The 13,224-nt window shown below is 33.9% G+C and overlaps 1 protein-coding gene across 2 annotated transcripts in view; it reads left to right on the forward strand.

Annotated features, from left to right (window-relative positions):
• zgc:110158 (uncharacterized protein LOC553590 homolog) overlaps positions 1-12,553 on the forward strand; it is an 86,087-nt gene extending 73,534 nt beyond the window's left edge. For both annotated transcript variants that reach the window (XM_059352880.1, XM_059352881.1), the window contains 12 exons: positions 63-122; positions 1,416-1,482; positions 3,443-3,507; positions 4,584-4,645; positions 4,834-4,879; positions 7,270-7,305; positions 7,423-7,477; positions 8,258-8,328; positions 8,762-8,840; positions 9,892-9,920; positions 10,048-10,149; positions 12,419-12,553. In XM_059352880.1, coding sequence (XP_059208863.1) covers positions 63-122; positions 1,416-1,482; positions 3,443-3,507; positions 4,584-4,645; positions 4,834-4,879; positions 7,270-7,305; positions 7,423-7,477; positions 8,258-8,328; positions 8,762-8,840; positions 9,892-9,920; positions 10,048-10,149; positions 12,419-12,448 — 702 coding nt within the window. In that variant the 3' untranslated portion in view covers positions 12,449-12,553. The remainder of the gene's footprint in view (positions 1-62; positions 123-1,415; positions 1,483-3,442; positions 3,508-4,583; positions 4,646-4,833; positions 4,880-7,269; positions 7,306-7,422; positions 7,478-8,257; positions 8,329-8,761; positions 8,841-9,891; positions 9,921-10,047; positions 10,150-12,418) is intronic.
• Positions 12,554-13,224: the final 671 nt, after the last annotated feature.

Genomic DNA, 13,224 nt, shown 5'->3' on the forward strand with positions numbered 1-13,224 from the left:
CCGCCATATTTCCCGCCCTCAACCTCTCTGTTTTCCCGCCTTCCTTTCATTTCTGTCTGCAGCCTTTCATGTCACCACGGTACCCAGGTGGACCGCGCCCCGCACTCCGAATGCCAAATCAGGTACCTCAGCAACTTTATTTTAACTTCATTGTCACTTTTTTGTGTTAACAATATGAAAGAGAGTCAGTTTTTTAATCAGATTCCTTGTCTGGTTTTTCCTCAGTGACACGGAAACACACATTAAAATTACATTCATTGTGATGTTTGAAACTTTTTTATTTTTTATTTAATTTGAACCCTAAAAGAAAAAAGATAAATTTAGTTTTCACATTTTTTTCCACCCTGTCTTGACCTCTCCTCTTGGCTCTGTGTAAACAACTTATCCAACCAGTCCAAGTGCAGTTTCACTGGATTTTTGTCACATGACTCGAGAATATACAGCAACTGTACAGCAACTGTACAACAAATATACAGCAACTGTACAGCAACTATACAACAACTTTAAAGCAACTGTACAGCAACTAAACACAACTGTACAGCAACTGTACAGCATATATACAGCAACTATACAACAACTACAAAGTAACTATGCAGCAACTGTACAGCAACTGTACAGCAACTAAACAACAAATATACAGCAACTATACAGCAACTATAAAGTAACTATGCAACAACTGTACAGCAACTGTACAGCAACTAAACAACAAATATACAGCAACTATACAGCAACTATAAAGTAACTATGCAACAACTGTACAGCAACTGTACAGCAACTATACAGCAACTATACAGCAACTATACATCAACTATACATCAACTATACATCAACTATAAAGCAACTATAAAGCAACTATACAGCAACTATACAGCAACTATACATCAACTATACATCAACTATACAGCAACTATACAGCAACTATACATCAACTATACAGCAACTATAAAGTAACTATACAGCAACTGTACAGCATATATACAGCAACTATACAACAACTATAAAGTAACTATGCAACAACTGTACAGCAACTATAAAGCAACTGTACAGCAACTATACAACAATTATACAAAAACTATACAATAACTATAAAGTAACTATACAGCAACTAAACAACAACAGGGTCTCAGCTGATTACTTCATAGCTTTCCAGCTGCCTTGGGGTTGTACATAATTAATTTGTTTATTGTTTATTTATTTGCATATGTTTTTGATAGAAAGAAGAAGAAGCTTCTTATATGTCTGACATTTGATATGTTGAATGTAATTGTATTTGTGACTTTTTTAACATGTTGCTTTCAATTAAGATTAGAATCAAAGAATCATGGTTATGGTGGTCATGGCAACCTGATGGTTGCTGTCCCTCTGTTGCCTGTCGGGACAATATTTTAACCGTTTCCTCCTGTGTTTCCTGTCAGCCTCCGGGGGGAATCCCTGGATCTCAGCCTCTCCTGCCAAACAGTCTGGACCCGACAAGACCACAAGGTACCAACGGGACCTCCTAGATTATTATTATATTTACAGATTATTATTATATTTACAGTCTGTTATGTTTCTGTGATAGATGATGATGAACTAATGATTATTTACATTATTGATTCATCTGTCCACTCATTTTTCAACTCAACATTTACTTTTTTCAGTCTTTAAAATGTCAGGAAATACTAGCAGTTCAGCAATTATACAACAACTATACAGAAACTATACAACAACTATACAGCAACTATACAACAACTATACAGCAACTATAAAGCAACTGTACAACAACTGAACAACAACGATACAGCAACTATACAAAAATACTTCAATTATACAGCAACTATACAGCAACTATACAGCAACTATACAACAAATATACAGCAATTATACAGCAACTATAAAGTAACTATACAACAACTATACAGCAACTACTAAGCAACTATACAGCAACTATAAAATAACTATTCAGCAACTATACAGCAACTATACAGCAACTATACAACAAATATACAGCAATTATACAGCAACTATAAAGTAACTATACAACAACTATACAGCAACTACTAAGCAACTATACAGCAACTATAAAGTAACTTTTCAGCAACTATACAGCAACTATACAGCAACTATACAGCAAATATACAGCAACTACACAGCAACTATACAGCAACTATAAAGTAACTATACAGCAACTATAAAGTAACTATACAGCAACTATAAAGCAACTATAAAGCAACTATACAGCAACTATACAGCAACTATACAGCAACTATAAAGCAACTATACAGCAACTACACAGCAACTATACAGCAACTATAAAGTAACTATACAGCAACTATACAACAAATATACAGCAATTATATATTATGTATATTTATTTTTCATCTTTTGGTCAATTTGACTGTGAAACACACATTGAATTACATTCTTTGTGATGTTAAACTTTTTTTTTTTTTAAACTGTTATATTTAATTTGAACCCTGAAAAAGTTCCCAGAGCTCAAAAAATAATTAAACCTCCCTTGTTTTCTTTAATTTATTGTTCATTTTAATGTCTGCTGCAACTAAAGGTTAATTTGTTTGGACAAATATAATGATAACAACAGAAATAGCTGATAAGAGTTTAATTTAAGAGCTGATGTCTAGACATTTAACATGGTTAGCAAATAAATAAATAAATAAATAAAAGAGAAGAAATAAAATAATAACAGAGTTTTTTTTAAAGCTAGATCAAAAAAGATCAAATCAAAAAATAAATAAAATAATAATAAAAAGTTTGTTCTTTTAAAAGCTAGATAAAAACAATAAATAATTAAGAAGTAGAGCATGATTTTATATATATATATATATATATATATATATATATAGACTAATAAATAGTAGAAAATAAATAAATAAATAAAAGAGAAGATGTTGTAACAATAAGATGCATGAACAGAAAATCTCTAAAAATGGTTCAAGTAAAAGCTAGATAAAAAAGATAAAAACAATAAATAATTAAGAAGTAGGGCATGATTATATATATATATATATATATATAAATAGACTAATAAATAGTAGAAAATAAATAAATAAACAAAAGACAAGATGTTGTAACAATAAGATGCATGAACAGAAAATCTCTAAAAATGGTTCAAGTAAAAGCTAGATAAAAAAGATAAAAACAATAAATAATTAAGAAGTAGTGCAAGAGAAAAAAAAAAATATAAAATAGACTAATAAATGGTATAAAATCAATAACTAGTGTGTGTGGCGCTGTGAGGGGTTCCAGCAGCAGATTAGAGCTTCGGGGTTCCAACTAATGGGATTAGGATGAAGCTTTGTCTGAGGCAGGTCTTAACTCTGACTTTAAGAGACCAGACATATGTGGTTTACACCACAACCCAGCATGTGTGTGTGTGTAGCAGTCAGTGTGTAACTTTGTGTGTGTGTGTGTGTGTGTGTGTGTGTGTGTGTGTGTGTTTCAGGACATCCTAACATGGGAGGACCGATGAGGATGAACCCTCCTCGAGGGATGGCCATGGGCCCACAGGTACCAGCAGGAAAATAAATAAAACCTTCTGTTACTGGTCAGGTTTCTACTGGTTCATCTCAGTTAATTAGAGTATCATAGAAAAGTTTATTTATGTCAGTAATTCAAGTCAAAAAGTGGAAATAACACATTTTATAGATCCATTATACACAGAATGAAACATTTCATGTCATGATTTATTTAATTTCTTTTGTAATTTTATGTCTTTTTTTGTGTTTTTACATCTTTTTTTTTGGTAATTTAACATCTTTTTTTGGCCATTTCATGTCTTTTTGGTAATTTAATGTCTTTTTTGGTAATTTCACGCTTTTTTTGGTCATTTTACGTCTTTTTTGGCCATTTCACGTCTTTTTTGGACATTGAATGTCTTTTTTTTTCGGTCATTTCACGTCTTTTTTGGTTAATTTCACGTCTTTTTTAGTTATGAAACGCCTTTTTTTGGTCATTTTACGTCTTTTTTTCATTCATTTTACATATTTTTTTGGCCGTTTCAGGTCTTTTTTGGACATTGAATGTTTTTTTTGTTAATTTCACGTCTTTTTTAGTTATTTAACGCCTTTTTTTGTCATTTTACATCTTTTTTTCATTCGTTTACATATTTTTTTGGTTGTTTCACATCTTTTGTCTTTATATCATCAACATTTTATGGTTTATTTTTGGTCGTTTTACATCCAGGAGCAGAGTTGGTCTCTTTGATCCACCAGTTTTTATTTCCCGAAGGATCAGAGAATGATTAATTATGAATTAAGTTGTATTTATAGTGTAATTGTAATTTTGTCCTTTTTTGTGTGTTTTTACATCTTTTTTGTTCATTTTACGGCTTGTTTCCTTCTGTGTGTAATGGATCTATATAATGTGTTATTTTGAATTGAATTACTGACATAAATAAACTTTTCTATCATATTCTAATGTATTGAGATGCACCTGTAGAAGTGGCTGCTCTAAATGTTCATGTGATATTAGGAAATGTTGCCCAAAAGGCCAAATTCAACACAGTTCAGAAGTGAGAATCACCAAAAACAACAAAACCACGTCTGGTTAAATGTTCTTACAGTGTTTTAACTTCTTGTCCTCAGAATTATGGAGGTATGAGGCCTCCTCCCAACTCCATGGGCGGCCCCATGCCGGGAATGAACATGTGAGTTAAAAACATGAATCCAGTTCAATATAATGACTCTTCAGTCTCTCAGAGCAGGCTCTCAGTCTCTGATTCTTGCTGATTTTACAAGTTATTTATGCCTATTCCCTTCACACCGTTTTCCTCTTTCCCTGTTTCTCTCTTTCTGTTATTCTTCTCCTCCTTTTTCTGTCGTTTCTTCACCTCAGGGGTCCTGGAGGACGAGGGCCGTGGCCAGGACCTAACGCTAACTCTGTGAGTCACAAAGCTTTGGCCTTTACACACAACCACCACAGAAAGAACCAGGAAATCAGCTTCAGTGCTGCAGCAGCACAGAAAAACACAAGCCTTGAGCCTGTTAGGGCTGGGCGATATATCCACATAAAAATATATATAAATGTGTTTTTAAATGTGATATGGAAAAAGACCATATCACATATATCGATATAGTTCAATTTGCAAGCTGCTTTATACAGTAATTTAATTATGACATCATATGAGTATTTGGTATTACCAATTGTGTGTTTTTATTGGTAATTTTATGGCTTTTTTGGTATTTTTTTGTCTTTTTTTGTCAATTTGTGTCTTTTTTTGGTCATTATGTCTTTTTTTGTTCATTTTGTGTCTTTATTGGTCATTTTATGGGTTTTTTTTTTTGGTAATTTGTTCCTTTTTTGGTCAATTTGTTGTTGTCAATGTATTTTAATGTCTGGTACAACTAAAGGTACATTTGTTTAGACAAATGTAGTAATAACAACAAAAATAGCTGATAAGAGTTTAATTTTAGAGCATTTAACATGGTTCTCTTGATAATAATTTTGGTTAAAACCATGGGAAATCTGAATGCAATGCAGCCTTTTTTACTTCTTTAACCAGATATTATTTTGGTTATTATCATAGACCTGTAATTATAGGCATAATCATTCTACTGCAGCCCAGCAAAATACAAGCCTTGTGCCTGTGATGTTCAGCAGCGTGTTGATTTTTCTCTCTGTAATTTGAACAAATATCAAGAAACGTGTCCATCAGTCAGTTTTCCTGGTTATATTTTGAGAAAAAAAGTTGCAAATTTACTAGATTAAAGTGACAAATCTACAAGAAAAAAGTTGCAGATTTAAGAGATTTAAAGTGGCAAATCTGCAAGAAAAAAGTGGCAAATCTGCGAGAAAAATGTAGCAGATTTAAGAGATTTAAAGTGGCAAACCTGCAAGAAAAAAGTGGCATATCTGTGAGGAAATAGTTGCAGATTTAAGAGATTTAAAGTGGCAAATCTGCAAGAAAAAAATTGCACATTTAAGAGATTTAAAGTGGCAAATCTGTGAGAAAAAAGTGGCAAATCTGCGAGAAAAAAGTTGCAGATTTAGTAGATTTAAAGTGGCAAATCTGCGAGAAAAAAGTTGCAGAATTAAGAGATTTAAAGTGGCAAATCTGCGAGAAAAAAGTTGCACATTTAAGAGATTTAAAGTGGCAAATCGGCGAGAAAAAAGTTGCAGATTTAAGAGATTTAAAGTGGCAAATCTGTGAGAAAAAATTGCAGATTTAAGAGATTTAAAGTGGCAAATCTGTGAGAAAAAAGTGGCAAATCTGCGAAAAAAAAAGTTGCAGATTTAAGAGATTTAAAGTGGCAAATCTGCGAGAAAAAAAGTGGCAAATCTGCGAGGAAAAAGTTGCAGATTCAAGAGATTTAAAGTGGCAAATCTGCAAGAAAAAAATTGCACATTTAAGAGATTTAAAGTGGCAAATCTGTGAGAAAAAGTGGCAAATCTGCGAGAAAAAAGTTGCAGATTTAGTAGATTTAAAGTGGCAAATCTGCGAGAAAAAAGTTGCAGATTTAAGAGATTTAAAGTGGCAAATCTGCGAGAAAAAAGTTGCAGAATTAAGAGATTTAAAGTGGCAAATCTGCGAGAAAAAAGTTGCACATTTAAGAGATTTAAAGTGGCAAATCGGCGAGAAAAAAGTTGCAGATTTAAGAGATTTAAAGTGGCAAATCTGCAAGAAAAAGTTACAGATTTAACAGATTTAAAGTGGCAAATCTGCGAGAAAAAAGTCACAGGTTTAAGAGATTTAAAGTGGCAAATCTGCAAGAAAAAAGTTGCAGATTTAAGAGGTTTAAAGTGGCAAATCTGTGAGAAAAAAAGTTGCAGATTTAAGAGATTTAAAGTGGCAAATATGCGAGAAAAAAGTAGCAGATTTAAGAGATTTAAAGTGGCAAATCTGTGCGTAAAAAGTTGCAGGTTTAAGAGATTTAAAGTGGCAAATCTGCGAGAAAAAAGTAGCAGATTTAAGAGATTTAAAGTGGCAAATCTGTGAGAAAAAAGTTGCAGATTTACAAGAAAAAATGGCAAATCTACGAGAAAGTAGCAGATTTATGAGAATCTGCTACTTTTAAACTCATAAATCTGCAACTTTTTTATCGCAGATTTGCCACTTTAAATCTCATAAATCTGCATATTTTTTCCCCGTAGATTTCTCCACTTTAATCTCGTAAACTTTTCTTTTGCAGTCTGAACATCATAACCTTCACTAAAGTTTTGCTGCTCTGTTGTATTGGATTATAAATCATTGCTCTTACTTTATCCAGCCTGTATTTATAGATTAGTCTCCTCTGAGCCTCAGATCTGATTGTCTCCTCTCTCCTCCTGCAGATAGCCTACTCCTCCTCATCTCCAGGAAACTACGTGGTGAGTTCACATCTGGCAGGAAGCTGCACAGCTGCTCTACAACAATCACTTTGATTCTTCTGATACTTTACGTTGTGCTGAGTGTATTTTAACGTCTCTACCTGTTTGTGTCCTCAGGGTCCTCCGGGGGGAGGAGGTCCTCCTGGAACTCCCATCATGCCCAGCCCAGGTGGTGCGTCACCTAACTACGTCCCCACACTAACACCTGAGATAGAATGCATGTGTCATTTCTTCCCCACTAAACCAGCATGCATGTGTCCCCTCATCCACCAAGAATCATGTTTTATTTATCTCAGTGTTTAGTTTTAGTGATTAAAATCATCTCTTTAACCCTTTGATGCACAACATGGTCTAAAATGACCCGACTAAGTTTTTATTTTCTATATCTTTGCAATGAATTCATTTAATCTTTCAGTATTGCAGGTTTTCCTCTAATAACTTGTTTTTGATCATGATACATCCTAATTTTTTTGTTTTCATTTCTTACTTTTGATGCACAACATGGGTCAAAAATGACCTTGTTCATTAGAAGCGTAGTGATGCAAAAAGTGCTTCACTAAATTAACAATTTGAGTATATGTGTAACTATGTTTGTCTTATTTTGAAGGTTTAACTTTAAAAGAGTTGTTAGAACCACCAGATTACATTGGAAAAATCACATATTTTAACATTTAAAACTTATTAGAGCCACCAAACAATAATTTCCATTGGAAAAAACACCTCAAATGTTAAAATATGTGATTTTCCAATGTAAAAAAATATGAAAGGAAAAATTGATATAATCTGTTAAAAAAAAAAAAAGATATTCAAACACACATCCAGCATGAAATAACATGGGAAATGAATGCAGGTCATTTTTGACCCATGTTGTACATTAAAAGGTGTTTATATGTTGTGCATCAAAGGGTTAATGTCCTGTAACTAAAGTTTTTGTTCTGTGTTTTTACCTCAGATTCAACTAACTCCAGTGAAAACATCTATACAATGATGAATCCTATCGGACCGGGAGGCAACAGACCCAATGTGAGTCTCACACACCATTTATTTCACTTAAAAATATAAAATCACTGTAATGTTGTTTTAAAGGTTCAGCTCTCCAGGCTTGTAACAGTTTCAGACGGTGCAGATTGATTTCTGGTTAAAATTATGGATGTTGTTGTAATGATTAAGATTACACAGCTGTGCCCGCAAAACTGAATCCAGCTCTGATTTATGGATCTTTTTATGGGATTTCTAACCACTTTATAATCACAGAGATCCGTTCAGTTCAGCATTAAAGAAACGTAAACCTCCATCAGTTTCTTTCAATAAGAATCGAGTGGAAACGAACCAGGATGAAGAATATATTATTAAACACTCGACTTCACCCCGAGCTGGAAATACCACAAAGAGGTCAAACATTTAAAAACTAATGTGTCAAACGTTTCTAAGTTTTGCTGTTGATGTTTTCTGCTAGTTCCCTATGGGACCGGGGCCTGACGGGCCGATGGGAGCTATGGGAGCCATGGAGCCGCACCACATGAACGGATCACTAGGTCAGTTAATAGAAGGAGGATGGTGATGATGATGATGATGATGATGATGATGATGATGATGATGATGATCTTGTTTTGTTTTGTGTTATAAATCCAGTGCACCTCTTTCTTTTTACCCCGTTTTCCCCGTGTTACTGACTGGAATATGTTGAATAAAGTTTACCAAAATGTTAAATATATGTTCAGTAGGTTGTGACATTGTATAACAACATATTTAAACATATATATATTGAATTTTTTATCTATATTCATATTTATATTATTATATTTATCTTTAGTAGTTTTCACTAGGTTCGGGAAGTGTACATTTTTTGCAACATAGTTAATCTTGTTTATTTATTTTTTTAATGTGTACATATATTTATTTTATTCATCCAATTTTTAAAAAAATCAGTTCAACTATATTAAAAGTTACAGAAAGCCACATTTATTTATTTTTTTTAAAGTTCAATAAATGCTTGATTTTTCCAAAGTCAACAAATGATCGTTTTAAATAATAATATTTGGACAATTTTTTAAAATTATTTTTATATATTAAATTTTTATCTATATTTTTATTTATGTTATATTTATCTTCAGTAGTTTTCACTATGTTCAGGAAGTGTACTTTTGTTACAAGATAGTTGATCTTTTTTATTTTAATCACATTTTTATTTTTTTATTTTTTTAATGTGTATATTTATCTATATTATTAATCTAATTAAAAAAAATACATACAGTTAATCTTGTGTATTTTGATCAAATTAAAAAAATAATTAAATGCGTAAATGTATTTTTGTATTCTAATATTAATCTATTCTAAGTATTCTAATTTTTTAAAAATAGTTCAACTATATTTAAAGTTATTAAAAAGTCTTTTTTTAATATAGTTCAGTAAATGCATGATGTTTTCAAAGTCAAAGAATGATTGTGTTAAATATTCATGATCTCAATTTTCTCAAATAATTGTGATAATTGTTATTTATATATATATTCATTTCTCTCAGACAACTAAAACTTTAAACTTTAAGTTTACCTTGAAAATCCATTGACCTGTTTGTTTCCTCCTCAGGGTCTGGGGATATGGACGGGTTGCCAAAGGTGAGTAAAAAAAAATCAGTTTTCCAATAAACTTGCTGAGTGTTTCTATTTTTTTTAAACTTTTCTTTTCCACTCTAGAATGATTCATAGTTAATAATAATCCTTTTTCCCGCCCTGTGCTCCTCAGAGCTCCCCTAATAACATGGGCGGCATGAACAACCCTCCTGGGACGCCGAGAGACGACGGAGAAATGGGCGGGAACTTCTTGAACCCATTCCAAAGCGAAAGTGTGAGTAGAGAGAGAAGAACATCTCACGACCCTTAACAGTTCTCCTTGACCTCATGACATGAACCAGTGGAAGAATGCAAGCAGAGGCTTCCTTTAATATTTAATATATAAATTAATATCATGATCAGGTCTTCACGTCCCCAAATTTATAATTATCTTTTTAGTCTAGCACATAATATTTGAGCAGAGAGTTAGCAATGTTACCTCAACTGACACTTTAATTTTTTTTATACACTTTTAGACACTTTTTTTTTTATTTTTTTATAATTAAAGAGAAGCTGAAAAGGTCTTCACCGGTCCAAAAAATACTCAATACATCACCAACTAGTGTTAAACCTTATCTACACGGGAGACGCTACTGTAGCGGCGGTTGCTAACTGTGCACAATGTCAGCAGCTGATCATAAACAAAGCAGCATGGCTAATTATGCACAGCGTATACACACTGTACTGCTACAGAGCTAACTGTTAGCCTGTTAGCACATACACACTGTACTGCTACAGAGCTAACTGTTAGCCTGTTAGCACATACACACTGTACTGCTACAGAGCTAACTGTTAGCCTGTTAGCACATACACACCGTACTGCTACAGAGCTAACTGTTAGCCTGTTAGCACATACACAGTGTACGGCTACAGAGCTAGCTGTTAGCCTGTTAGCACATACACACTGTACTGCTACAGAGCTAACTGTTAGCCTGTTAGCAATTTGCAGACTGGACGCTAAGGGGTTAACATCCATTGAAGATTATGACGCACCACTTGGGTCTTAAACAAACCAGAACACACTATGGGTTGCCCCCGGCAACACACGTCACGTCTTTGTTACCAGAATCCAAGAAAAACCTGTGAAGACCTTTATATTGTTATATATATTTATATAATTAGATTTTAGTCTTCTAGGGCGTTATGTTGGACTCAGTTTTACTAATTTGAAATGCAAAACGCTCTTTCTGAAGCGCTAAGCAGCGTCTTCATTATGCAAAACGCTGATTAGAAAAAATCTGTTCTGCTTGCATTGTAGCCGCTCACTAATCACTGAGATGCATTAAAACCCTCTGAATCAGCTGATAAACACAGATCTCTTTCATTTACTGGTTGTATCTAAGGATATTTTCTTATTAGTTGCTAAATATGTTTTGTGCAGCAGGTGGAGGAGGTTCTGTGTTCATGCATTGTGTAGATTATAACGGTCTCTTACCCTCAGAGCCCCGGGGGCCACAGGCTGCAATTATTAGGGCTTTAATACCCGGATTCAAGAAAGCAGCAGTAGAGCATGAGAAATATTTCAAAATAAGAGTTGTTTAGAGCCGTTATTACTTATACATCATACATTCTGTGTTGGAAATACAATTTTTAAAGAAAAATAAGCTCTTATACACAACCTTTGCCTATTTAAAATTGGCAAAACTAGGATTTAAATGTAAATATCTGGTTAAAGAAACACAAACAACAAATTGACCAAATTGACCAAAAAAGACGTAAAATGACCAATAAAAAGACCCAAAATGAACAAAAAAGACATAAAGACCAAAAAAGACACAAAATGACCAAAATATGTAAAATGACCAAAATGAAGACACAAAATGAACAAAAAAGACGGAAAATAACCAATTAAATGACACAAATTAACTAAAAAGAGGTATAATGACCAAAAAAATACACAAATTGACCAAAAAAAGACACAAAATTACTAAAAAAAAGACACAAAATGACCAAAAAAGACACATTATTAAAAAAAGACACAAAATGACCAAAAAAGATGTAAAATGACCAATAAAAAGACACAAAATTACCAATAAAAAGACACAAAATGACAAAAAAACACACAAAATGAACAAAAAAGACGTATAATGACCAAAAAGACACAAAATTACCAATAAAAAGACACAAAATTACCAAAAAAAAATTACCAAAAAAAAAATTAAAATTACCAATAAAAAGACACAAAATGACCAAAAAAAATTTAAAATTACCAATAAAAAGACACAAAATTACCAAAATATGTAAAATGACCAAAAGAAGACACAAAATTAACTAAAAAGATGTTAGATGACCAATAAAAAGACACAAATTGACCCAAAAAAGACGCACCAATGAGAAGCCACTGTGGCCCCTATCTGTATCTGTAGCTCTGAGGGTCTGTGGCCCCTGGCTGTTTGTGTATGTGGGGTCTGTGGGTGTGGGGCCCTCTGGTGTTTACATGTTGTAGTGACGTGTCCACTCATCTCTCCCCCCCCCTCCCCCTCCCCCCCCTCTCTCTCTTTCAGTATTCACCCAACATGACGATGAGTGTGTGATTTTATTTTTTCCTTTTTTTTTTTTTTTTGTATTTTTCTTTATCCCCCCCCTCATCCCGATCGCCCTATTTTTGTACCCCTGCACCTGAATTTTTTTTCTTTTTTTTTTCTTCAATTCAATCCTGACTTCACCTCCTCACACACACACACACACACACACACACACACACACACACACTCGGACCCCCACCTCCTCCTCCTCCTCCTCCTCCTCTTCCTCCTTTATTTTGTCCTTCCTCACTCCGGGAACTGTGCGTCCGGCCAGCAGCCTTGTGGGACGGCCCTGGAGCATGCTGGGACTCTGATAAAGGCGGGCCCCCCCCCTCCTCCTCCTGGAGCATGCAAGATGGCCGCCGGCGTGAACAGGAAGCAGTCACAGAGCAACAGGAAGCTCCTCCTCTCTGACTCCGGCCCCGGCCTCCCTGGCTTCCTGTCAGGTTCTAGACAATGAGCGAGGGAAGGAGGACAAACAGAGAGAAACAGAGGGAAAAAGAGAGAAAGAAAGAAAGAGAGGAGACTGAAAATATAAAATGAAATAAACAGCCCTCGAATGAGGACGCAGCGTCCTGGAAGCCTTCAAAATAAAACCACCACTTTGGACTTTTATCGTCTTTTTTTTTTTTTTTTTTTTTTTAAAGTTGCTGTTTTTTTCCTCCTGAAACGGATTCAGTTGAGGGTTGAAACGTTCTGGGCTGATTTATGAAATATGTGGCACCAGAAAGTGAATTTGAATGATTTAGATTTTTTATTTGAATTGCTTAAACTTCAATAATTGC

This window comes from Centropristis striata, chromosome 16, assembly GCF_030273125.1.
Source record: "Centropristis striata isolate RG_2023a ecotype Rhode Island chromosome 16, C.striata_1.0, whole genome shotgun sequence".
In the NCBI taxonomy this organism is placed as follows: domain Eukaryota; kingdom Metazoa; phylum Chordata; class Actinopteri; order Perciformes; family Serranidae; genus Centropristis; species Centropristis striata.